This window comes from Actinia tenebrosa, unplaced genomic scaffold (assembly GCF_029948245.1).
Source record: "Actinia tenebrosa isolate PJP-AT-01 unplaced genomic scaffold, QUT_ActTen_1.0 PGA_scaffold17__23_contigs__length_9995812, whole genome shotgun sequence".
NCBI classification, from domain to species: domain Eukaryota; kingdom Metazoa; phylum Cnidaria; class Anthozoa; order Actiniaria; family Actiniidae; genus Actinia; species Actinia tenebrosa.
This window is the reverse complement of record NW_028292577.1, coordinates 9,008,099-9,033,465: the sequence shown is the minus strand read 5'-3', so window position 1 is coordinate 9,033,465 and position 25,367 is coordinate 9,008,099. Positions and strand designations below refer to the sequence as shown.

The window sequence follows — 25,367 nt, the reverse complement described above, 5'->3', positions numbered from 1 at the left end:
TAAGAAACCTCGCACTTGACAAAGGAGGCCCAAAAAGGAAAACGTTTTCAAAATGACACAGGAATCCCACCCGAATATCATAAGAAAGGCGAACAGCTCAGGTTGTCTGGACATAGATTGTCTGGTAGATAAAAGACATAGCAGAGTCGTACATTTAAAAGTCTACTGAGTTGGGATAACACCGCTCCTCCCATCCCAAATTGCAGGGCCGGTCACCCACTTAATTTCATCCCATTTATCTCCCAGCCCCGTTTTATACTGTAAAATGAAAGGCTGATATTTATACACAACTTGTACCCTACAACCAGTGACCGATATTTCAATAAAGGGTTTCTTTTTAAAATCACACTCATAAATCTCGCGTTCTTATTGCAGGGTAATGCTCTATGAGAGTACACTGCAGGAGCACGCACTTTCAGTTGCTACGCGTCGTGCTCTGATAAACCCGCGTGCTTTAAAACGGCACAAAGGACGCGCGCGCGTTTTTTATTTCTTCAGCAGTTTTTTGGGGGGGGGGGGGGGGGTAATGTCATTCTTTTTTAAGAATTGCACATAGCTTTCCCGCTTGGGATTATGATTGAAAGCACAGTAAGAACTGTAAGTTGATTGTAAGATAAGGCATAACAGCCAGAGCTAGCGCATGGCGCTTAAAAGTACATAACAGATAAAGACCATCATTTGAAGGAAAATATTTGGCTTGAATTCAAACGAAAAGTGAATGAATGTAAGAATGAGCGTAAAAAGAATGATCAGAAACAAAGCTATTTATCCCATCAACGCAAATTCTGATTGATACCCAAATAACTTTCATTCAACAGCACATAGTATTAATGTATTAATTCCCTGAACCAATTTTGCCAAACCTCGACTGAGCGAAAAAAATAATCAAAAACAAAACTATTTATCTCACCAATGTAAATTCTAATAACTTTCATTCAACAGCAAATTTTAAATTCCCTGAACCAATTTTATAAACCATGACTGATTTCGTTTTAGTTGAATTCCAAAGTTACGCTAAAATTAAAATGTAAAATGTAGAAAGGCCTTTTTTAAAGGTGATAGCAAACACCAGGTAGATACGGACCTTGGGCCTGGTATGACACGTGACCTATGACCTTCGACTGTTTACTTAAGTATGTAATACCAGTATTTACAGACCCACTTGTTGACCCCTTGGGTCATGGTATGACACGTGCCCTATAACCTTCGACTGTTTACTTAAGTATGTAATACCAGTGTTTATAGACCCTCGTGTTTACCCCTTGGGTCATGGTATGACACGTGACCTATGACCTTCGACTGTTTACTTAAGTATATAATACCAGTGTTAACAGACCCTCGTGTTGACCCCTTGGGTCCTGGTATGACACGTGACCTACGACCTTCGACTGTTTACTTAAGTAATACCAGTGTTTATAGACCCTCGTGTTTACCCCTTGGGTCCTGGTATGACACGTGACCTATGACCTTCGACTGTTTACTTAAGTATGTAATACCAGTGTTTATAGACCCTAGTGTTGACTAGACGTTATCTGGTCGAACCAAAGAGCTGCTCAAGCTGCAAAAGAAACAGTGATAATGAGAGACTCCCGCAAAAACAAATGCAAACCGAATAAATGGAAACACGAAAATGGGAAATGGGAGAGAAAGTAATGAGACAAAGAAAGGCATAATAAATGGAAACACGAAAAATGGAAGAAAGCCATAACGAAGGAAAACAGAGAGAGCAAAAGGAAGAAACGGGGAAGGAGGAAGAACGGAAAGAAGGCGGAAGGGAACAACAACATGACGACAGCGCAACCACAACAACAGGAAGGTCGACCAAATGAATATTTTCAGTGCTATTTTGAGATTTTTTAAATATTGTTAATTGCCTAGATAGTCAAATTATATCGACATATTCAACATCTTTGTTTTGTTTTGCCCCCTGCCCCGATGGCAGCCGTATCGTGGAAGTAGTCCATTGCTAAAGGAAATAAGGGAGGTAAGGAGGGCTGGTGAGGGAGGGAGGGCTAGTGAGGGAGGGCTGGTGAGGGAGGTAGCAAGAAAGGGAGAATGAATAGAAGGTTGCTTGTATATTAGGCAGATGAAAAAATGGGAAATGGAGAGACAAGTTAGCACTGGCTGACCGACCTGTTGCTTGTACATGGATTTCACGTCGTGTAAATCCATTCTTAGTTCTTCTGCTTCTTCTTCTTTTTCTCCATACATTTGTAGCACCGCATTGTAGCGCTGCTCTAAATCCTATTAAACCACAATTAACACACTTTCTTAAATGTTTGAGGCCTATTTCTTATTAGTATAGTCCATTTCCCAAGCTTTAGTACTAAACCATATAACATCAAATATAATGTTTGAAGATAGAGGCATGATTTTCACTTGCGACAGAATCGGAGTCGGAACAAGTTCATGAGTGAAATTACGAAAAAAGCGCTCTTCATAAACGTACGTAAGCAAAATTGAGCCAAACGCACATCTGAATCGGATTCCGACTCTTCCGACGTTTTCTCATTTTCACTTTGTCATAAACTGCTTTTGAGTTCAATTTCATCGCAAGTGAAAACCAGTCAAAGGATGTTGTTTTGAAAATGAAGGATACACTCACATCGTATTTGGCCTTGAGAAGTATAAGCTGTTCGTGACTCGTTTCCAAGTCATGCAACTCACTAATCATCTTTGTCAGCTCCTCCATGACCGAATCACGTGACTGGCGCAGTGACGTCACTTCGTCCTAAAGATAAATTATTATAACAGGTTCAGTCCAGAGTCTGGGTTTAGCCAGTATAAAACAGGTTTCCAAATATGTATATGCAGCAATTTCAAAAAAGGTCGGTGAAGGTTTTGTTGAATGACTCTTATGTAAATAATGTCAGCACAGAAGAAAATATACTGGAACTTAAAACATGCAAACAAAGTTTGGAGAAATTCCATGTTGTTTTGAGCTTTCGTTGATTGCATCCATATCGCCAATAGTGCATTTCAGGCTTGGTATGTAACACGTAACAAGACCTTCACGCATTCTTTTTAAAACAGCTGTATTTACAACTTACCTGTAACACTTTAATCTCTCCATCTTTTTGTCTTATTTGAGCCTGCAATCTTTCAACCAACTCAGTCGTACCTCCAAGAAAACCACGCGCAAGACCGTCCACGACGCTGCTGCTAGAACTAGTTTTTCGAATGTGGGTCTTCAGCTCAATAGCCTCATCATCCTGTTTAAAAAAAGGATAAATGTAAAAAGTGGGGAAAAGTGCAATAGACCATTTCGGCTTTAGTGTAATGTTTTCCCATTTCGGCCCAAGTGTCATTCCCAAGAGTATCATTTCTTTAAAGTGCAAATGAACCCTTTGACAATACATTCAGTACTGGTTCTGCGTAAAGTAAATAGTTGATTGGTAAAATATTTCTTGATTTGAGTGATGCATCTCTAAGTTATGAAGGTTTATACTTCCAATATGTTAATGATGATGACGTCAGGTAAGGTATTTGAGTGTTTTTGTTGTAACTAGTAATACTAAATGCTGGCCATTTTGAAAATAAAAATTGTAAATAGCTTTCATGTAAACCATGAGTAAAATAATGATGCTTTTTAAATACTGTTTCTATGAACCAGTTCGATTTTGTATATTTGATTAAGCCTTAATAGACGTCACACTCATTAGCATATTGGAAGTATAAACCTTCATAACTTAGAAACGCATCACTCAAATCAAGAAATATGTTACCATTCAACTATTTACTTCATGTAGAATCAGTACTGAAAGTATTGTCGAAGGGTTCATTTGCACTTTAACGGTTGTGCATAAGAAGACACGTATGTAGAAACTCAAACAAGGAATCTTACTCTCAAGATAATAACACGGGCCTGAATCGGGAAAGCATTACGCGATAGCCGAAAAGGTTGGGCGGAATTGTGAGGCGGAATTTACTGAAACGGAGTTGTTCTATCCAATTTTCAAATGCTTATGACGCTCCTGAAGGGTGAAATGCACCTTCTGTAATATTGCTGTGGAGGAGGGGGGGGGGGGGGTATATTCACAAGAATAGTAATTGGCACTTATAATTTTGCGGGAGCTTGTAGGCGCAATTCACAAAATTTAACGATGATTTGTTTCAGTACCTGGTTCGGTTCGCCGTTATCTGAGGGCGATGGTGGAGGTGCATTGCTTAAACTTGATTGGCGAGACAATAATTTCTCCTTCGAAGATAAGAAAAAACAACATTTAAAATATATAGAGAATGGAGGCAGAATGGAGGCAGAAGAGTCAAAAGATGGAGGAAAAAGGGGGGAAGGGGGGTGGTCGAGAAATATGGAAATGTCCCTCGCACTAGCAATTCTCTTTTCAGTAATGAGCTTCAGACAAAGAGAGAAGATAACAATGAATAGAAGGCCATTGGTGGAGGGGAAAAGAAGACACAAAGGGACAAAATGCAGCAGTGATTGAGAAGAGAGACACTCTCACACTACTCATTTCCTTTCGTTAATGACCTTGAAACCAGTATAATCCGTGTAAAAAAAAGAAGAAAAAAAAAAAAAGGAAAAGGGAAGAAGGAAAGAGGAATTAAATTACCTTGTTTTCCAGAGCAGCTTTCACTTTCTTTAATTCGGTTTCCAATCGACTTTTCTCAACCGCTAACTGTTGCTCTAAATGCGCCTTCAAAACCAAAGAAAAATAAACCATAATGTTAAATGATACAATGTTCGACTTATGGAAAACATTTCATTATCGAATCGATATTCAGTCAATTTCAAAAATATAGTAAGTCCAAATTTTATGTCCATCTTTTTTAACTCCATATTTTACCTTGTCCATATTTGCTTCTTCAATCAGTTTCTTGTACTTCTTGACGACAGCATCTGATTTGGCCACCTCTCTGTGAAAAAAAGTTCCTTACGTACTGTATTACGATGGTACAGTATGTATAATTTGATTTTTTAAACTTATATTGATTACAATTGGCTGGCTATATCTGTTTCCCTGTCTGCTTATTTCTAAAACACAACTTTCTCTTGGTCTCAGACACATCAAATGTAGAATTGGTTTCACGGCGGCCATGTTGGAAGAACTTAACAAAAGAATTGTCAATGAATTCTTTTGTTATATCCTCCAACATGGCCGCCGTGTCTATTTTTATTTAATTCTCTTGGGAATGGTTGAAAACCATCAATAAGAATAGATCTTTTTGGTTTGGGCCTATTTTTTCCCATTTTAGATCACTAGAGTATCATTTCTTTGTTTAATAGTTACACATGAAAAGACTGATAAATATGGATAACACTCAAACAAAAAATTTAATTTTCAAGAGAATGACAAGTGTTCTGTAATGGGAAATTATGACGCCCATGCTGAAAAAGTCTATTTAACAATGAAGCCACTTTTTTACCTGCTATGGATGTCCTCTAGAGATCCAACCTTGGTCCTCTCAAGCTCTAATTCGGCTTCTAATCGCGCCCTTTCCGTGCGATATGAGTTGACCTGTGATTCAAGTCTTGTTATTCGACTGTTCAGTTCGGACACGTTTCGTGAAGCCACACGCTCTTTTTCCTGTGCAGCGAGGAGCTGACTCTGAGCCTCATCTAAAAAGAGGAACAATGCAACAATGTTTGGCAAATGGTTGCAATAATTTATAGGCTTGCCAAATAAAGATGTGGGGGGGGGGGGGGGGGGGGGGAGATTAGAGAAAGGAGAAGAGGAAGAGAATAGGTAACAGACAGAATAACAGAAGGAGCGATGTTTAATTCAAAAATGGAAACCGAACAAATATAAGATCAGGTAAGGAATCTTACTTAATCGTTCAGTTAGGTTTTTCTCCACCATCTCCCAAGTTGATGCTTGTCCACTGTGAGTGGCTTGTAAATTTTCTATTTGTCGTAATAAAGGACGTGTGGCTGAAAGAAACTGAAAGGATATATTTTTTACAAAATATGACAGATGGAAGGGACAGGAGATGAAAGAAAATGGGACATTGTGGGAGTGAAGGGATGAGAGGAAGAAGGGAAAGAAGGAATGATAGTGAGAGGAAAGGCATAAATGGCATGAGAAGAAAACTGGATTGGAGTGACAGAAGGTGAGAAAAATGGCACAGTATGGTAAGTAATGGAATGGGAAGGAAAAAGATAGTGAAGGGACAGGACCACATGACTTGAAAAGAAAACTGGATGGAAGTGACAGAAAATGAGAAAACATGGCACAGCAAGGGTGTGAAGGTATGGGAGGAAGGGAAATGATGAAGGAGAGTGAGGGGACAGGACCACATTTTGATGTGGGAAGGAAACTGGATGGGAGGCAGTAGATGGGGAAAAAAGAAACAGCAAGGGTGTGAAGGGGTGGAAGAAAGGGAAAGAAGGAATATGATAGGAAGGAATATGACACTGGATGGAAGAGGCAGCAGATGAACACACAAAGGAGGAACACACCATGCGAGACGCTAGCAGCAAGATCTTGGTTACGATCCTCAGCTTCTTGAATTCTCTGGAAAATATATAAATACATAATCAACATGGAAAGAATTTGTTTCACATATTACATTATTCATTTTTAGGGAAGCACGGATAGTGTAGGGGAGAGAGCACTCGCCCCTTACCACTGTAACCCTGGTTCAAGTCCTGCTGGGCTTAGTGTCATATGTGAGTAGAGTTGTTTGTTGGTTCTCTCCTGTGCTTCAAGGGTTTTCCGAGTTCTCTGGCTTTCCTCCCTCTGTAAAAATCAACTTCTAAATTCCAACTTTTCATATCCAGTAGAAGAATAGCCACTCTTTGGATTCCACTGCTAATCTAATTGTCATTTTTTTTTCTTTTATTTATTTATTTATTCATTGCACAAACATGCAATGCTTTCAGTATCCCAGACACTGGCCCCTTATTTGACTGCTCCTGTGGCTTGTCATATTTCTGTGAGAGCCACAGGCAGACCAATGTTTTTCTTTCCCCACAAAAATCAACTCCTAAATTTCAATTCGATTTGCATGCTAGCACTTTATCAATGGGCCTCTAGTGCATTTGGTGAGCAGTTGGATCCCAAAATACATCACAACTTAAAAGCTCTACATGTAATTAAGGTCATAGCAATTTATTGTATAGTAATTTAGTGTATAGTATGTTCTAACAAACCTGTTGTAAGTCTTTAATTTCCTCTCGTAGACTTTCTTCTCGCCGGATAGCTTGTTTCTCAGCACGGCTTAAATTGGTCTGTAGGTCAGATATCTGAAGTGCCATCAATTCACTGTCCTGCCCATATTCACGGCGAGCTTTCTCTAATGCTATCCGTAATTCTTCTTTGGCTTTCATTTCAGCACTAAGCACTGCCTCCTAAATGGAATCAATGTTATTGTAAGAGCAATACACTCCTCTTTACTCCACCATGGCCGGTCCCAAGCCCAGATAAGAAAGGAGGGTTGGGCAAAGGACTAGCATTCCTTCCCTGTACAAACCAGAAAACACTACAGAAACATTACCAAAAGAGAAACTGGCTTTCAGATGTTGTTGATGGCCTATACCCCACAAGGGGTGTACATGTACAGGCTTAGAAGGAATACACTCTTCTTTGCGGTTCAGTTCAGTGACCACAAATACATGTAATAGTTCTGAGTCAAGGTTGGAGCTGTTGTGCATAGCAAAACTATAGTTTATCATGTGCTGCAACTCCAACTTCAACTTGGAAGGGAACTGAAGAAAAAAATATTAGAGAAAAAGAACTTTTTCGAATTCAATGGAGTGACCACTAAACAATGCCTCAAAGTCGAGGTCGGACTACATGATAAAATACAGTAAATGTATAAACACATCAGTAGGATTAAAACTCTCAGAGTTCTGACTTGCCTGAATTGAACTGTCTGAAGATGCTGCCTGCTTCTGTAGTGAAGTCATCTCTCTGTAAATTGACGTAATAAAGATCAGACAACTAAGCAGATTTTAAACTTTAAGTGATGAAATTTGCTGTTGATATTCCTGACTAAAATATACCTTGCCATGATTAACATAACAGCAAGCCTGCTCTCTTGGACAAAATTAGGCTAATTTCAATTGATAGGTGCTAAATAATAATGTTATACTTAGGTAATATAATTGATAGAGAATGCATGTCTTACTTGTAAGCATTGTCTAGGGCAACTTGCATACTTCGAACTTTCTCATTGGCATCTTCTAGTTCAGACTGGAAACACAAAAATTGATATTAAAATTTTGTATGACAGATTACATCCCTCCAATGTCAGTTGGTAATGGTGAGTGTGGAGAGATGGGACCACCATTTAAGGTGGTCATCCAAGGCACTTGAAAGTTTGACCATTTGCAGATGTAATTACAAAGGCAGCACTTTCTCCTCAGTTATTTTAAGAATCTGAGTGTTGGTCCGGCCAGGGACTCGAACCATGACCTCCCACACAAAAGTCTGATGGCATAGACTACCGTTACTAGTTACCGTTTGTTTGCTTAATTGTTCTTCTTGTTTCTTCACATATGCATTTAGTTTAATGATTGCATCTGGTATAAAAATGAAAGCAAAGAAAACTAATGAATAAAATATCACAGAAATATAGGTTTTGACAGTAATTTCCTTTTATATTTTCTTTTCTTTTACTCATAACAAATATTTCCTTTTCTTTCGTATAACAGGTAGTAATCAGCTGTCAATGAATAGACCCCTTGCATGTGACTTCAAAGGAGCTAAACTTGGAGGACAAAACAAAAGAATTTCAAGCTCAAGAGAAGGGGACTTTAAGCAGAAGGACATGAAAATTTCAAAATCTCCATTCAATTTTTAATCTCCACAGGTCATAGGTTCTTTTATCCTTTTTCCCAAATTCTATTCCTTATTTCACAATTCACACACACCTTCTTGCTTTGAATGGCTATCATCACGTGATGTTAGAATGTCAGTCAGTCGTTTTACCTCATTTTCGTACTCTTCAAGTTTTTTCCTTTAGACAAAAGAACAGCAGAAGAAATTTAGTAATTTTTATTTATCAAAACTCTTGCTCTTATTAGAGTGCAAAGAAACTCACGTTTGTTTTTTGATTAGAGTATCATTTTCTTTCTCTTTTGCTCTGAGTTTTCTAATGGTCATGTTGCTTTGGAGTTCCTGCTTGGAAAGTTTCTCTCCTGTTGATTAGAGATGAAATTATCAGCATGGCAAAACTTAAATACTTGTAAACACTTATATTTTACAACCACCACTCCCCACGCAGGGCTCTTCCGTGAGGTTCCCTCCACACACACTACCACTAAATTCTATATTTCCAACATGCAACACTCAACTCACTTGTTGTTTTTTTACGGAGGGAGGAAACCGGAGATCCCGGAGAAAACCATTGTGGCAAGGGAGAGAACAACGTATCAAACAAACTCAACTCACATATGATCCTGAGTCTGAGCAGGGGCTCAAACCTGGATGACAGTGGTGAAAGGTGAGAAGTAAACCACTATGCCACCCATGCCACCCATGATAACAGTGTAACGTAGAGATTAGGATGACAAAGAAGGTGATTAGAAAGTTATGATGATGATGATGGTGAAGATGATGGCAATGATGACTAATGATGGTGGTGATGATGGCAGTAAAGATGATTGATGACAGTGGTGTTTATGACAATGAGAATATGAAGACTCGAGATTTGAATTAATTTTAAAATAATTTACATTTAAAACTCGAATTCCGATTGGATTATTCCATAAAAATAACACCATAATCCAATCAGAATTCGAGTTTTGAATCCGTCATTATTTCGGATCCCATGTCTTCATATTCTCAGAAAGAATAATAGATTTCAATATTCAAATAATAAAACCATGAATGAAATCTAGGAGGGTAAGCTTGAGCCGTTTTGACTGTAATGTTGAGGAAAATGTAAGGAAAAAAGGCATTAGATGATAATTAAAATTTCAGCAATAAGATATATGTTGATGATGACATGACTTTACCAAAGAAAATAAACAAATACAATGTAATGATACTGTTCTATTGCTTCATACACCAATAATAATGGCCATCTTCTCAAATGAGTGAAAACTATGTACAACAGCAACTGTACAGTACCTTCTGCAAGCAGCTGAACTATTTGTTCATCTTTCTCAGAGATGATTGTTGTCAGTTCTTCTTTTTGTCTTTCATAACTGGAAGGCCAAAAAAGGTTGATTAATTGATAGGTAATCAATACCACCTTGGAATCCACTGTTTATTGCTATTATTTCTATTATTTATTCATGATCATTAGAAAAAAACTTATGCACACAACAGCTTACATGGCTGTCAAATTATTTCTCGTTTCCTCCAGTTCCATTTTCAAGTCATCTCTCTCCTACGAAGTAAAATGAAAAGAATGAAACAGTAGATTTGATGAATGCCATGAAATTAATCCCTTACTTGTTTATTCATTCAATTTGTCACTATTTTATTTATCCAAAGGTCCATCCATTTATTTATTAATAGTTTTTTCATTCACTCCTTATGGTGGCTCAACGATATATGTAGTTCTTTTTGGGTTCGAGGTACCTCTTTTGGAATCATGATTTCAAATCTTAAGAATGCTTCAATAGACCTCCTCGCCTCTGGACCGCTCTATTGTCCCATTTTAGACCACTTGTCATTCCCTTGAGAATAATATTCTTTGTTTGAGCTGTATCCATATTCATGTGTCTTCTCATGTGCAACGAAGTGCAAACCTTAAACAAAGAAATGATACCCTAGGGAATGGCATGTGGTCTGAAATGGGAAAACATTACGTCAGAGCCGAGGAGGTCTATTGCTTTGATACTTTGTCAAGTTTGTTGTATAGGCCTAAATATATATTGGAGGTAATAAGGTACCTCAAGCCTGAAAAACTATATCAAGCCATCTTAAATCTCTCATTTAATATAATTTTTCTCATTCACCTATTCACTTATTCATTCACTTCTTTTTTCACTCCCATTCTCACCTTGGCAACCTCATGAAACTTGTTTTCTGTTGCTGCTATTCTTGTCGTAAACTCCTCTTTCATTTCCTCAAATTCTTCATCTTCTGAGTTGTGCACCTTTTCAAGTTGCTCCAATTGACTTAATAATAATACACATTGTTAATAATAATTGTGCATATATAATTATATTGAATATAATTGCAAGCATGAATAAAACATCCTGATTGTATGAAAGATACAGTACCTGAACAGGGCTTAAAATAACTACCCATAAGTCGCCAGTCATGATGACCAAATTAGTTTTAGCTCAGTTATACCACATTTCTGGCTCAACATTACCGTCAAACTTACTGACAAGGAAAAGATTTGACCAGACAAGTTTCAATAGACCCTTTTCGATTACTGCTGTGTTTCTTGATTACAGACTCATTTGCTCAGGCTAAGTCTCAATTTTGTAAAGAATATTCACGTTTTCCAATCAAGGTCCGTCAAGTTTCAAAGTGTTCGTATGAACTTGTGCATTCTTTATCTTACCGTTGGTATTTGCGGGTATTCACACTGGTTCGAGGCTTAGCCTGAGCAAATGAGTCTGTAATCTACTGTAGAAACACAGCAGTAATTTGGAACTTGAAAAGGGTCTATTCAGGGTGGACATTTTCTGATGCCTGACCATTTTTTTAAGCCCTGCCATTAAGTGATATCCTGTTCGTAGACTCTATACTATCAACTGGGTTTAACAAAATGCACCTTTTCCCCTGCATTTAAAATAGCAGTAGTTTCTATCCTCACCTTCTCAGTATGGCATTTGTTTCTTGTAGATCAATATTTTCCTTACTCAAAGCAACCATCTTACTCTCTCTAGCATCAACCAGTTCTTTTAGACCTGACACTTCCTATTTCAAAGACAACAAAGAAAATTAAAGGTAACCTATGCTACATGTAAGTAGTTTTTCAGTTGCATACAGAGCATACAATAGAAGGATTGAAGCTAAAAGTTGATAAATACACGTACCAGTAACTTAGAAAATGAATGATAAACATGATCATTTATTTTCCCTTTATTTTCAAATGGTGCCAAGGCATGAGTAATACCAAGGAAATGAAGGGAAAATGATAAAAAATAGACTAATTACCCAAATGATAAATGCATATATTTGGTTTCCTTTCAAATGGTATACAGAAATGCATACATGTACTGTACGTAGAAAGAAAAACTTGAAAACTAATATTTTACAAATATCACTTCCTGTACGAGGCTCTTCTGTGAGGTTCCCTCTACACATACAGGCACTAGCACTAGGTTCTATATTTACAACATATGACACTTTGTGACAACTCACATGTTGATTTTTACAGGGCGAGGGAGGAAACCGGAGAACCTGGAGAAATCCTTGTGGCAAGGAAGAGAACAAGACATCAAAAAAACTCAACTCATATATGATCTAGCCAGAGCTGGGGCTCAAATCTGGGCCACATCTAGTGCTTAGAGACAAGTGGTAAACCACTATGCCACCCACGCCACCCAAAGAAAGTGAAATAAGAGAGACAAAATACTTTTACCCAACCCTTCTTTGAACCGCTAGACTTTACCAACCTTCAAAAGAGTTTGCACTTGAATACTATTGGGCTCTTCATTCCTGTTTTCTTGAGCTGCCACAGTTTTTTCTTCTAAAGACTCCTCAGATAAAGCAGATTCATGCTCTTTTTCTTTCACAAGATTCTGATAATCTTTTGTCAATTCCCCTGTCACTTCCAAGTTATCTTCTTGAGACTCTTGCTTTTCTATTGCTGGAGAAGTCTCATCTTTTGTCAATTCCCCTGTCACTTCCAAGTTGATGTCTTCAGAATCTTGTTTTTCTAGTGTTGGAGAAGTCTTGGTTGACTCTCCCTGTTTTGAGAGTTTGATGATACTCTCCGCAATTTCAATCACATCATTACTGCTACTTTTCTCCAGATTGTCTTCTTCGTCTTGCATGTTTTCTTCAACTGTGTACACAGACCCAGTAATAACATCCTCACCATCACATTCATCCTCAACTGGTTCTTTTCTCCCCCCTGTTTCTTCTTGCTCTTGAGGTCTACTCTTTCCACCTTCTGTTAACAAACTCTTTTTTGTTTTTCTACTGAGACCAACATCATCTTCACAAACATGTTCATCACCTGTTAAAACTTTCAATTTTTCAGTGTAAGGAGTTGATGTTGCTCTGGGTGCTGTATGAAGAAGTGATTCAATATTCTTACTAACAACATCTAAATTTTCACTGTCTTCAGTGACTGACTGACTTTCTAAAGTTTCTGGTGATAAGTTGGAAGTCTCTTTACCTTCATAATATTTTACTTCACCAGTGTTTTCAGTATCATTATCTTTTAGTTCTTTCCCCATTTTCTCAGATTTAAAAGTACTGCCAGTTTGATCATTTTCTTTTTTAATACCATCAACTTGTCTTAAAATTTCCCTTTTATTTCCCAAGTTATTCTCTTTTACCAATTGTAATTTTTGTTCATCTTTAATAGGAAATATGTTTTCTGTTTTTGCTTCATTGAGTTTTTCATCATTTAAAGGACTCAACTCCTTACTATCCTTAGAAATATAGCTTTTATGCGGTGTTTGCTGTCCTGATGAATCTGTGGAAGACACTCTCATTTCATTTCCAATATGAATTTTTCCATTGCCATCTTTCATATCATGTGAAGCTTCTTTATCACACATTGCCTTAAGATCCTCATTGTTTGATCTCTCCTTTTGATTTTGATTTTTAGTTACTCCATTAGAATCATTTATCCTATTTTCTCTTTTCTTTTGTCTCCTTTTTTCTAATGTCTCTCCATGATTACTAGTTCTCTTATTTTGTACTTTTGAATCATTTTGTTTTGAAGATGGTAAAGTCTTTGTCTTCTTGTCTGCAGATGATGAAGAAGAAGATGATGATAAAGTTGATGCTGAAGATGCTGATGAGGTTCCAAGGAATGATGACCAAAAATCCCCACCTCCATCTACTGATGAATTATCCTTACTTGAATCTTTTTGTGTTGAGGTGTTAGAATTTGACTGAGGCTTCGATGACTGAAGTTTCACACCAGACTCTTTCTGTGTGTTGACTGATGCAGACTCTGTGCTTTCTTTATCTACAAGTATGAAATAACTTTAGTTTGAAGCTATTAATATACCTTTTCTGATATAGCAAACATGGTACATTACGTTCTTGCTTGGTCGTACAGTACATATTTATTCATAACTTCTTATCTGTGATTGCTAAAGCTGGGACAACCGTACCTTTTATGTTTGTCTGAAGGCCTATGTTTCCAATTTCCACCCAAATATTATTCCCTTGAGTATATTAAGAATGGTAAATATGCATATGACTGTGCCTAAAGCCTATTTTTTATCAGAAACACAGTTACAAGAAAATTAAAATAGCATCTCTGGCAAAAACTAAAACTGAAATTTAGAAATTTTGGGTCATAAATAAGCTGCACTGTTGTAAACTTATGAAGTGTCGTGTACTGTACATGCACGAGTGATTTAAGAAAATAAACTTCATTGCACCGGTTCATAAAAATAAGAAGAGTTGTCGCTAAAGTAATACCTTTAACATCGGCATTCTTGTTCTTCGATGAGGCTGCTGTTGTCTCGTCGATATCTAACACTTTATCGATGGACTTCTGAGCACTGGCCAGGGCAGTCTTGGCGTAACTAGTAAAGCTTGAAGCGTCAAACCAACTCATCTTTTAGTTGTATCGAACAGAAATCTCAGCCAATTTGTTAGGATGTCAGGGAGAAATAATGGATGGAAAATAATCAATTTTCCATAAGAAGAAAACTTTAAACATGGTCGCCATGTTGGATGGACGCGTTACTGTCTGGGGACTGGGACTAATGTTTACGTGTCAAATGAGAGAGCCTGGGAATGAACACAACTTGCAAAGCCAGCTGAGTTGACTGCGTTCCCTGAATGGAATTATGGGTCAACTATTTTTGGTAGATTTCTCTTGTCGATTGAACTAGAATTCCACTAATCAAAATATGATGTATATATGCTTTTTTTTTTGCACTGAAATATTTTCTTTAAAAAACTAGGTTTACTATTATTTTTTTCTTTAGTTCAAATATTTATTCTCAGCTTAATGATGTTTTAAGCGTTGGCCAAATAGATGAGTCCTATCTTCTTTTACTCAACCGGTATTCAGTCATTTTTTATGCATGTCTTTGTTTTTAGCCATGAAAAGTACCACCATCAATGGGGTAAGGGGGGCATCTTTAAAACATTTTGTTCTGATAATTGCGCTTCTCGAAACTTTTTGGCCTGCTCGAATAGCGTCGAAATAAACACACATCGATCACAATTTGGTTGAGTTTTCTTGTCCGAAACGTTTCTCGAATCCTGCGCCAGGTTTATAGAATTTTTCTCACGTGGCACACAGCTTTGGATGCTTATATTAGGTCTTTGAAAGAGGTCAAAAATATAAACAACCTTCTTTTTACGGAACCCAATTTCAAGTAGAGCTGGCCAGTAGTGGGGGTTGCATGCATGAAGCACCCACTGTTCATCCCACTTCTATTCTTTGTTCTAGCCTCAATTTCTCGACATGTAGAAGTGGGTTACTAACTCTTAACTAAACTGGATACCCTGAAGTTACTATTGCCTATACTGTGTCCCCCCTGTATCCACCAAACTTTCCCTGTCAAAGTTTCTATACCTGCAACTGCACCTGTTCAACGACATAATGTAAAATCATTGGTAGTTGCCTTAAATATCCCAGTGCACGAATCTCTAGTGTTCAGTTGCTCTTGTGACTTGAGTGTGAAACATCCTCAGACCGCGCACAAAGTTGGTAAGTAGAAGGCGAATTTGGTTTTTGCAGATACACTGCTCGTTGAATCTTTTGTTCAGTGACGACAAATTCGACAAATTTATCTCTATTCGGCACAGTTATTAGTGATTTCATAATGATAACTTTTAGCCTTCTATTTCTCTCTGCAGAAATTCCAGTCTAAAAAAATGTAGGAATAACTTTTTTCTTTCCTTAGAATAAGGACCCCGTTTTAGCAGTAGAGAGTATCACAGGTACTCATTAACATTAATATTTTTAATCGCCAGAATTTTTTTCTGGAACCAAATACTTACGTAAGAAAGAAATAAGTGATTTCTTCTCCTATAGGAAAAAAAAAAAAAAAAAAAAAAAAAAAAAGGAAAATGGGAGGATGATTGCTTGATTTTTTAAGTTCTCTTTATTTATTAATTATATTTTTACCACTATTTTGCTATTGTTGTTGTTTTGCTTTTCTTTTTGTTTTGTTTCCCAGTTCCTGGCAAGATTTTGTGTATGCATATCTAGCCAACAACAAACGCGTCGGTTTTCCGTGTAACCCGCCCCGAACGTACATTCGATCTCTCGATACTTGACCTTAATAACGTTCAGACTGTCTGTATTATTTGAATATGCTGGCTAGCGCTCGAATTCATTCTAGTTCAGGATATTTTTGTTTCGTATTTGTATCAAGAAAGTCAAAAGAAAGACGTGGCGCAAAGTAAACAAACACTGAAGTCTTTTTGTTTTTTCGTTTTTATACTTCGAAAAGGTGAAATTGCACAATGCATAGCTCCGACTACCGAGTGATTATTATTATCATCCCAGTTAATATATTTGCTTCAATCATGATAAAAATTATCATTGCTATAAGCTTATTCTACTATAAAAGATACATTATTATTATTATTACTCCAAAGCATCCTGGGAATCAGATCGATTTTTTCTGAGTTTCAAGAAACTTCAAAGGACTTCTCATTTTGTGTTACGGGTGCGTTTAGCTTCATTTCAGCCTTTAAATTATTCAAATGCTATCAACGATGGGCGAAAATTCTCATGTGAAGCGCGACAACTTTTCGTTGTTTTTGCTATTAATAATATTTTTTTTCTTGTCTTAACCTTAACGATCGGCACTGACTGAACTATTCGATTCAATCTATCGATTAATGAATTCCCAAACATCGAGATGCCATTGTGTGTATTTTCGAGAAAGGCGTTAAAAGTCATACTACAACAGGTCTTTTCGTTGCTGTTCAGTGCTATGAAAAGGCAATAAAAATCCACTTGCAACCAGTTTTGACCGGTTCGTCGCCCCAACACCCATCACCAAGTTTTAAAGTAAAATTTATTTAGGGTGTTTCCTTACATTTCACATTAAATTTTGACCAGAAAAGGGAGGGGTTTGGGGTATAGGTCTAAGCTATTGCAGACACGCACTGGTGAAGTCGCGCGCTAAAACAATTTTCACAACATTTCATGTAGGCAAGTGCTCTTGAAACCGTTTGATTTTCCGACAATGTCATGGCAACACTTTTGATTAACGTCCAGCAAAAGACCTAATTTTGTCGAGACAGAAAATTGTATCATTTCGCGTGTGATTGGTAAGCTTTGTAATTGCTTTCCCAAAATTCTCCGAAGTTTGTTACACTTGTTATTTTTCAATGCAGAATCTTTACGCTTACGCTCTTTACGGAGTGGTGAAGTGGCCACATTAGTTAAGTAAAATCAGATCTTAAAACCGGCTTCACCATCCTGAATTGATTCTGGTTTGGTTAATTCACATAGTTCAGAAAAATCCTGGTCAGTCACAGTTAAAGGGCAATTAGTAAACTACTTTTTCAGATAAATCTAATATCTTATGATGTCACGCTAACGTGATAAAGGTAGTAACAGGGTTTTTCTGATGTGTGTTTCTTACCTTGAAGGTCTCCTAAAAAAACTGACATGAACGCCTCTTGTATCTTGATCTTCTTGGTTCTTGTTGCCATCACCGCGAACTTAACTGCTGCTCGGTCGAATAAGAAAAGCAAGACCGAAAAGGCCGTTGACGATGCCATAAAGCACCGAGTTAAAACCAAAAAGATCGATGCTCTGAAGCAAGAAGATGGAGTCGACAACTACTGGACAATGTGCAAGCCCAAATACGACAACCCCCTTGGCGTGTGCCTGGCTGGTTATCATTTGACACAGAATCCCAAGGATGACAATAAGTACACATGGGCCAAAGAGGTCGACGGAATCTGGGATGGAACACACACCTTTAGATGCCCCGATAGACCGTATTATAAAGTGCGATATTTCTGCTCCAAAACCTTCACCAAATCTTATTGGCAAGGTAAAAATTCCTCGTTGCGGTAATCAGCTTTTGCCAAGTTTTCAACGCATGCATCCTTTAGAGCAGTTTTTGTATGACTGTGAAGAGCTCACGGCACAAACGTGGACGTGACACGCCAATGCATACGCTAAACCAATCACAATCCATCATGCACTCACAACACATAGTGTAGTGTCACACTCGTGTAAAGGCTCGTGTATATCAAGAAAATGCTACTGCATGACGCGTGGGATGTTTACCACTCGAAAGCATTACCATTGCATAGCTCCGTAGCATGTACTTAGTGCTGCTGTTATTTGTTTGTTCGCCTTTTCATCAAATCGTTCGCTTGCCTCATTCAGGTCGTTCATTTTTCTGTTGTTTGTTCACTTGTTTTCAAGGTACGGCGCCTTGGTGCGGCTCTGAAAACGATCAAGTCAATGGCTGCCAGAATGCAGGTTACCAGGGCCTGAGAATATGGACCAGCGACTACGGAGACGGAAACTACTGCGCCCTGGCTGGCACGAAAGTCCTTTGTGCTAAAGTATAGCTCGTAGGATTAATAGTCGTTACTGGCTGAGTTACTTAACTACAACTGAAATAAAGTTTCTTGAAAACAAAAGTTACATTCTGCCAACAGTTTGTTGGTTCGTTTTCAAAACCATGCCTCACAGCAAAAATATACAAGTGAAAAGATCCTAGAAGAGAGATCCCTATTGATGGTTTTCAACCATTCCCAAGAGAATTAAATAACAAAAGACACGTCGGCCATGTTGGAGGACATAACAAAAGAATTCATTGACAATTCTTTTGTTAAGTTCCTCCAACATGACCGCCGTGAAAACCATCAATTCTAGATCCATTCTCGCCAATATCAGAATCTCGAGGAAGAAAACTGCAGCCTGTGCACTTCTTCCATCACTGCATTAGCGCTCCTTTCGGCTCAAGTTTGTCTTCTTCGTCTTGCATGTTTTCTTCAAAAAATTAACTGTGTACACAGTGATTAACTGTGTCTTCGTCATTGAATTCTTCTTGATTCTACTTGAGTTAACCTTTGACCCCCTCTAACCTTCCTCTTCATGATTCACCATTGAAACGTTTAAGGTGACTGCCTCCTTTTGGAAATTGATTTAAACATTTTTTAAAACTTCGATTTTCCGAATTGAGATTGAATGCTGATTCCAAATCTGGAAAGAAAAATAGGGTGTCCCGAGCTCGTTTTCGAGATAATCAGCATTTAATGGAAGCCTACGCACGAGCTTTTGGAGTAAAAATTGCGCCACCGGAAGTGATAAGAAAAAAATTAAGATTCATAAGATAATAGTTATTTGCAGACTCTATGATTGCACGAATGAAGGCTAGTCAATCATTCTACAATAATACATGGATATTTTCGACAAAAAATACAAAAAAATACATTGATTTGTCATATTTTGTAGTTTCGGTGCCCTTAAAAAATCTCATAAAGTCGAACAAAAATTCCTACAAAAATCTATTTTTTCATGTGTTACTGATTTAAACTTTTTCTAAAATGTTGATAAAACCGAGATTTTTAGGAGTTTTTTCGAATGAGCTATTAAAAAATAGAGAGTCCCGTGCTAAATTTGAGGGTTTTGCCCTGTTGAAGCTCAAAACGCGTATGGTTCTTCAATAAAATCTTGTAGATTTTTCAGCGGTTTTTGAGCGCGCGCTCATCGTGGGCTCAATTCGAACGTTCAAAAGTAGGCAGCCACCTTAAAGGAATAGAAGAGACCCATGGTCTCTTGAAATGCTTTTTAAATAAAGTATCTCAGAACCAACTCATCTTTTTAAACAACAATTATCCCTTTAGAAAATTCAGTCAATTGATTTTGGATGGCAAAAAAAATAATATGAGAGAGCCTGGGAACGAACGCAACCGGCGACGAGCCGGCGCGATATTGGCGCGATAAGGATTATGGGGCAATTTAACAAAAAATCAAAATGGCGGACTAAGTTGGGATGTTTTTTCTTTGCATTATATTTTAATTATTGAGGCCTTGTTGTATCGTTAACGAGCGATGGCTGGCCGAGCTTGCGTAAATGTTATCAAGAAGTCTTTTTTACAGGTAAAGATAAATGGAAAATACTTTTATTTTATTTTTTATGGAGCCCTTCAAATTTTGGGTGTTTACTAGCAAAGTATTGTATAAATGCCAACCATTTTCACAAGTTGCTTTGTGTCACCAGCCAACTGATCTCTAGTTAGCATGGCTAACGCCACATAAAGTATCATTATAAAGTAAAGCCCACCCAACTCACATCGCATATAAAAATTAAAAAAAAAATAACCTGATTTAACGTGGAAAGTACGCTTAGCTAACTGCTAGTTTACAGTGTAGTCCACAAATTAATAAACTGAAATGAAGAAATGATCAAAGAAACATAAAGTGTTTTAAGAATCCCAACTGGCAAGGAGGCAAACCAGTTGGCTATTTACAAGCATGGTTGAGAAACTGAATTTGAACTAATCAGGACAAATACAGTCTCAGCTATAGTGGCCACAGCGGGACTTGAACCCGACTATGACCACTTGACCACGCTGCCTTCTTAATAATAATAATTAATATTTATACATAGACCTACATGACCTACATATTTAAGCTTATATTTTATGATGAGGATGTAGCCACATGACTCAAATTCCCTTGAGATATAAAAAACTATGGAACAGCCACATTTTTTGCCGATCTAACAGAGGAAGCTAATGAGGAACAAATATGCCTTGTTATCGTCAACCAACATGGTGGCTATGAGGTAACACACCAAGACACTGTGGAGCTTTGAATCAAATTCAGTAAATCTTTTGTCATTATATTTCAGTTATCTCGTAATGGGATCAATCCAAAAGTATCAACCTGTTATTCTGCCATGAATCATTATCCTGAAATACTAGGAATCATGGGGGTCAGATTTGCTACAAAAGCTAAGCCACTGAAAGGAGGTGTGAAAACCAAAGCAGTACCAGGTTACAGGGTTGCAGTCACAAAAGGATTTGAATCACAGCATACAGGTACGTTTGGATTATAATATCTGTGATTAAGAATACTCTTAAAACCCATTACAGCAGTATATCTTGCAATAATGTATTGGCGTATTTGTAGGCACAGGCTTTGGTACATTAAACTGACACAATTCGATACAAAGCTGGCAGGACTTACCAAAAACATCATGTAAAAGCTTGTTTGGCAGCAAAAAACCTACACATAGAAGTATCCCAATTCTTCATTTGCACGTTACGTCATCGCGGCCATGTTGGTACCATTTAACAAAAGATTTCTCATTAGCATCCATTGTTAACGGTACCACAATGGCCACCATGTTTTTGTCTTTTAACTCTCTTGGGAATGCTTGCAACTCATCGATACATTAAATTTGGACATTTTTTCATATCACACTATAAACTTCTCTTTCAGTATAACATGATCCTCACTCTTTCATCCCCTTCCCCTGCTTTGTCATATTTAAAAGATGAGTGAATCTCATTGTAACAATAGTTTTGTTATTCTTTCCATCTTTTATAGGAAGTCTGAAGGGTAGCTATGGAGCATCGGATAGATTACTTGACGATGTCATGATGCGGAAATACATAGAGGGAGTTTTCTATGACCATGTAGACTCTGACATTGTTATCAAGAGAAGAGATAACCGTATTATTATAGCTTTTGTTGTCAAAAGGGACTGTGACGTTAATAAGTTTTATTTTCTAACTGCAATGAGTGAAAAGTTACTTAGTGAGGTATTTAGCTGTATTGTTAAGTTTGAGCCACAGTCATCTGCTATTTAATTTGATTATAGCTAAAAATATTGTTTAGTTTTATTTCTGTTTTATACTTAGTTTGCTTTTCGTGTTACAGTGATACATCATTCTTAACCCAGAAAGCTGAGAAGGATCTGGGTATGAGAATGAGTGATACTTCCATTAAGTGGATCCCTGGTACTTTGGAGTCGTCATTAGTGGGGAGGGTCTGGGACAGAAACTAATAATAGCTTATTAAGCAGATAATATATGGTAAAACAAACCACTATTCAGCAGACACCAGCGAAGATCTTGACAGTTTAAAGGTGTCCACTTAATAGAGGTACCACTTCAATTCCTAATCTAAGATACTTTTTCAAATTTCCATCAATGATGTGTGTGGTGCAACGCCTCTGCCTTTTCTTTTTCTCTGACCTAGTCAATTCCACTTTGGCTTTTGTTTGACTAATTTACAATTGTCATGGCTAGAAAATGTTTGGCATTTTGATGGTCAGAAGTCGCTTATATTGAAGAAACATAAAAACAAACAAGGCAATTTATTCATTTTTTCCCTTGACATCATAGCCACCATCTTGGATGAATTTAGCCTATGTGCAGACCGTATTTATTAACGACAGTTAAATTCGGTCTGAATGCAGGCTAGGATGAATTAACAAAAGAATTGTCAATGAATTTTTTCGTTACATCATCCAACATATAATGCTTTTTACTTGCAATAATGCAAATGTTTCAGCTAGACCTTTTCTACTAAAATACTGCATTCAAAAAGCATTGTTATAAATCCTGCATATTTTGGACCAAAGACGACGAGATATAGAACTACAATATTTCGACTACATCTCGTCGTCTTTGGTCCAAAATTTGGATTTATAAAGATGCTCCCTACTCGGAACCATTTTCATTGTATTTCACTTAAAACTGTCAGACCGACATGGTTTATGTAAACTTTAAATTTGCATCTCTGAGTAAGGTAGAATGAAACATCAGTGACTGTCAGCTTCATGGCTATGGATACAGATGCTGAACATGACCTACCACAAGACAAATGACCTTTTCAGCTTATATGCAAATTGCCCATTTCAGATCACGACATTCCCTTGAGAATTGTTCTTTTAAGACGAACATGTTAAAATATTTACACATGAAAGATTCAACTCCCAAGAGTGGCATCACTTGGTCTGAAATGTGCACAGCAAACAACAATGCTAAAGAGTCTATTGAAGCTTCTATTACTCCAAAAAAGTGGTCCAGTTGAAAACAGATCAACTGCACTGGTTGGCTATTAGAGGAAAAAGCTGGGTCGAGTTGGCATTGCAGTGCATTGTAGGATTGTTTTAGGGGAGGAAATCGATGCCAGATTTAAAATATGTGACCCTCCCCATGAAAGCTGGATCTACTTACTTAGATATGCCCAGACTTTGTTTTAGGGTACCATAAAATTAAAGGCATTTCCCCTCCCCTAATATAGAATTTGGAAGACATAACAATAGGTTTCCAATTCTCATTGAAATCATTTTGTTTTGTCTTCCAAGTTAGAGCTGCTTTGGCGTCGCATGCAAAACGAACCCTAAAATCTGCTACTGAAAGTTTGTTCCTGTAATTGTTGAATGATGAGAACTCAAAGTGATCTTTTCTACTTTGAAAGTCTGGCTTCAACAGGATCTTCTGTATATCGTGACCGTTTTATGCAAATCAGAGATCAGCTTGTCGCGGGAATCGACTTCAACAGATGTATTTTTAAGACGAAACGTAACTGATAGCCGAACGTTCAGTTCATTGAGACCCTGAATTGTGTTTTTCGCTATCATTGAGCCCAACTAAACTTTGTGGTAAAACAGGTGTTACGTTTGATGACAATGATAATGTATCTCCGTTATTTTTTGGGTGTTCAATTGTCATATCTGCCTTCCTTTTAAAACGAGGAGTGTGAATATGTATTCTTTTTCTTATTCTATCGACAACACCCAAATTTTCATTCCCGTGTTTTCCTTTTCTCTTTTGCATTTCATGAAGGTTTTCTCTTTCGTAGTCGCTATCTTCATCGTCATATTCGGAAAGCAGATTCGGATTCCGAAGTGCTCCCGAAAACAGCATCCATACCTGAAATATTACTAGTGCAGTCATTAAGTAGAAAAACCAGTGTTCTGTTACAAAACTTCCGATAGTTGCGGTTAAAATGGAAGCGGCTAAGCCAAAGTAAATTTCGTCCAACAACATTTTCAAAGCTGTCGGAAAATTTGCATGCAAGTCACCCTTACGATCGAAGTCGTCGGCTGTCGATATCTCCTGTAAGAGATATAGCTTCAATAGTTGTTTAGAAAATACTATAAAATGGCGAGTAAACAAGTGAAACTTATGCAAACATATTGTTGTAGGTTGTGAAGAAAACGGTCCAACAACTCAACTGGTTCGTTTTTGGTATAAACCAAGTCTCGGTGCCCTAGCAACTGATACAACTCAGTATAATAGACTACAATGTTGTCCAAGACGCATATCTTGATCATATATGAATGATGATGATCCAACTTTCGTATTAAATCCACGGGTAACTTGGATTACGAATAACAGTCTCGAAAATTTTCCATCTTTCTCTTAGCGTTCTTCTTGCAGGAAAACGAGCAAAAATCCTAGCAAAATGTGTTGTCGTCGAAGAGTGAAGTTAATTTGAATTTCCACCCCGCGGTTGCTCTGTTTAAACAGCTCAAATGCAAATCAGAAAATATTGAGTTTCTTAGAGAAACGAGTAACCGCCAGGTGTTTTTTGTAATGTTTGTTTCCGCAGTCCTCTCAACACCTTGCTTTTCCAAGAGATCAATTGAAAACCGCTGACACTATCAGCCATATTATCTGTATTATTAACGCCATAGCTGGAGATGACTAATAGTGTTGAGGTGGGCGAAGTCTGAGAAAACTTTATCAATAGCATTATTGACATAAGCGTTCCCGACCATATATCGTATGTAAAAAGAGGCGTATTTGATTAGGAAGCTGTTTGTTAAAATTTACAATAACTAAATGAGTCACCATGTCTAAATTATTTGAGCCATCAGATTCCATCTTTCTATGTTTGAGTACATTTCTCTTTTTCCGCTTTCCATTTTCTTGTCATATGGACTACAGATTGACTACATATCAAATGCATACAAATACATATCGAATTCTCCGTAATTAATCACCTCAAGGTATTTCTATAAGAGAAGCAACCCTTCTCCCTGAGGTATGGCAATCCTTCTCCCTGAGGTGTGACAATCCTTCTCCCTGAGGTATGACAATCCTTCTCCCTGACGTGTGGCAATCCTTCTCCCTGAGGTATGGCAATCCTTCTCCCTGAGGTGTGTCATCCTTCTCCCTGAGGTGTGCCATCCTTCTCCCTGAGGTGTGTCATTCCTTCTCCCTGAGGTGTGTCATCCTTCTCCCTGAGGTGTGCCATCCCATCCTTCTCCCTGAGGTGTGTCATTCCTTCTCCCTGAGGTGTGTCATTCCTTCTCCCTGAGGTGTGCCATCCTTCTCCCTGAGGTGTGTCATTCCTTCTCCCTGAGGTGTGACAATCCTTCTCCCTGACGTGTGGCAATC

The 25,367-nt window shown here is 37.7% G+C and overlaps 3 protein-coding genes across 3 annotated transcripts; 2 read left to right on the top strand and 1 right to left on the bottom strand.

Annotated features, from left to right (window-relative positions):
* Positions 1-762: 762 nt before the first annotated feature.
* On the bottom strand, positions 763-14,739 carry LOC116298890 (TATA element modulatory factor). The gene is made up of 22 exons (XM_031707470.2): positions 14,481-14,739; positions 12,488-14,019; positions 11,683-11,786; positions 10,915-11,032; positions 10,241-10,296; positions 10,035-10,111; positions 9,004-9,100; positions 8,834-8,919; positions 8,421-8,482; positions 8,089-8,153; positions 7,820-7,871; positions 7,112-7,309; positions 6,419-6,473; positions 5,789-5,890; positions 5,386-5,578; positions 4,806-4,875; positions 4,572-4,655; positions 4,121-4,198; positions 3,051-3,212; positions 2,606-2,731; positions 2,134-2,244; positions 763-1,558 (listed from the first exon to the last, which is right to left on the bottom strand). Exons 1-22 carry the CDS (start codon positions 14,617-14,619, stop codon positions 1,529-1,531), a joined length of 3,597 nt encoding a protein of 1,198 aa, XP_031563330.1. The 5' UTR covers positions 14,620-14,739; the 3' UTR covers positions 763-1,528.
* A 919-nt stretch (positions 14,740-15,658) lies between these two features.
* On the top strand, positions 15,659-18,638 carry LOC116298899 (uncharacterized). The gene is made up of 3 exons (XM_031707480.1): positions 15,659-15,726; positions 17,628-18,037; positions 18,418-18,638. The coding sequence occupies exons 2-3, from the start codon at positions 17,647-17,649 to the stop codon at positions 18,564-18,566; spliced, it is 540 nt and encodes a 179-aa protein (XP_031563340.1). The 5' UTR covers positions 15,659-15,726; positions 17,628-17,646; the 3' UTR covers positions 18,567-18,638.
* Positions 18,639-19,941: 1,303 nt separating this feature from the next.
* LOC116298907 (small ribosomal subunit protein uS3mA) lies at positions 19,942-22,780 on the top strand. The gene is made up of 3 exons (XM_031707487.2): positions 19,942-20,103; positions 20,858-21,047; positions 21,559-22,780. The coding sequence occupies exons 1-3, from the start codon at positions 20,056-20,058 to the stop codon at positions 21,819-21,821; spliced, it is 501 nt and encodes a 166-aa protein (XP_031563347.1). The 5' UTR covers positions 19,942-20,055; the 3' UTR covers positions 21,822-22,780.
* The last annotated feature ends 2,587 nt before the right edge of the window (positions 22,781-25,367 follow it).

Bases quoted from the DNA above. Each gene is read 5' to 3' on its own strand.
- LOC116298890 (XM_031707470.2), bottom strand. From the start codon at position 14,619: ATGAGTTGGTTTGACGCTTCAAGCTTTACTAGTTACGCCAAGACTGCC. The intron at 4,656-4,805 runs GTAAAATATGGA...TTGGTTTTGAAG, and splicing joins AAGAAGCAAATATGGACAAG to GCGCATTTAGAGCAACAGTT. The intron at 4,199-4,571 runs GTAATTTAATTC...TTATCTTCGAAG, and splicing joins AAGCTGCTCTGGAAAACAAG to GAGAAATTATTGTCTCGCCA.
- LOC116298899 (XM_031707480.1), top strand. From the start codon at position 17,647: ATGAACGCCTCTTGTATCTTGATCTTCTTGGTTCTTGTTGCCATCACC. The intron at 18,038-18,417 runs GTAAAAATTCCT...CTTGTTTTCAAG, and splicing joins CACCAAATCTTATTGGCAAG to GTACGGCGCCTTGGTGCGGC.
- LOC116298907 (XM_031707487.2), top strand. From the start codon at position 20,056: ATGGCTGGCCGAGCTTGCGTAAATGTTATCAAGAAGTCTTTTTTACAG. The intron at 20,104-20,857 runs GTAAAGATAAAT...ATTATATTTCAG, and splicing joins TCAAGAAGTCTTTTTTACAG to TTATCTCGTAATGGGATCAA. The intron at 21,048-21,558 runs GTACGTTTGGAT...CATCTTTTATAG, and splicing joins ATTTGAATCACAGCATACAG to GAAGTCTGAAGGGTAGCTAT.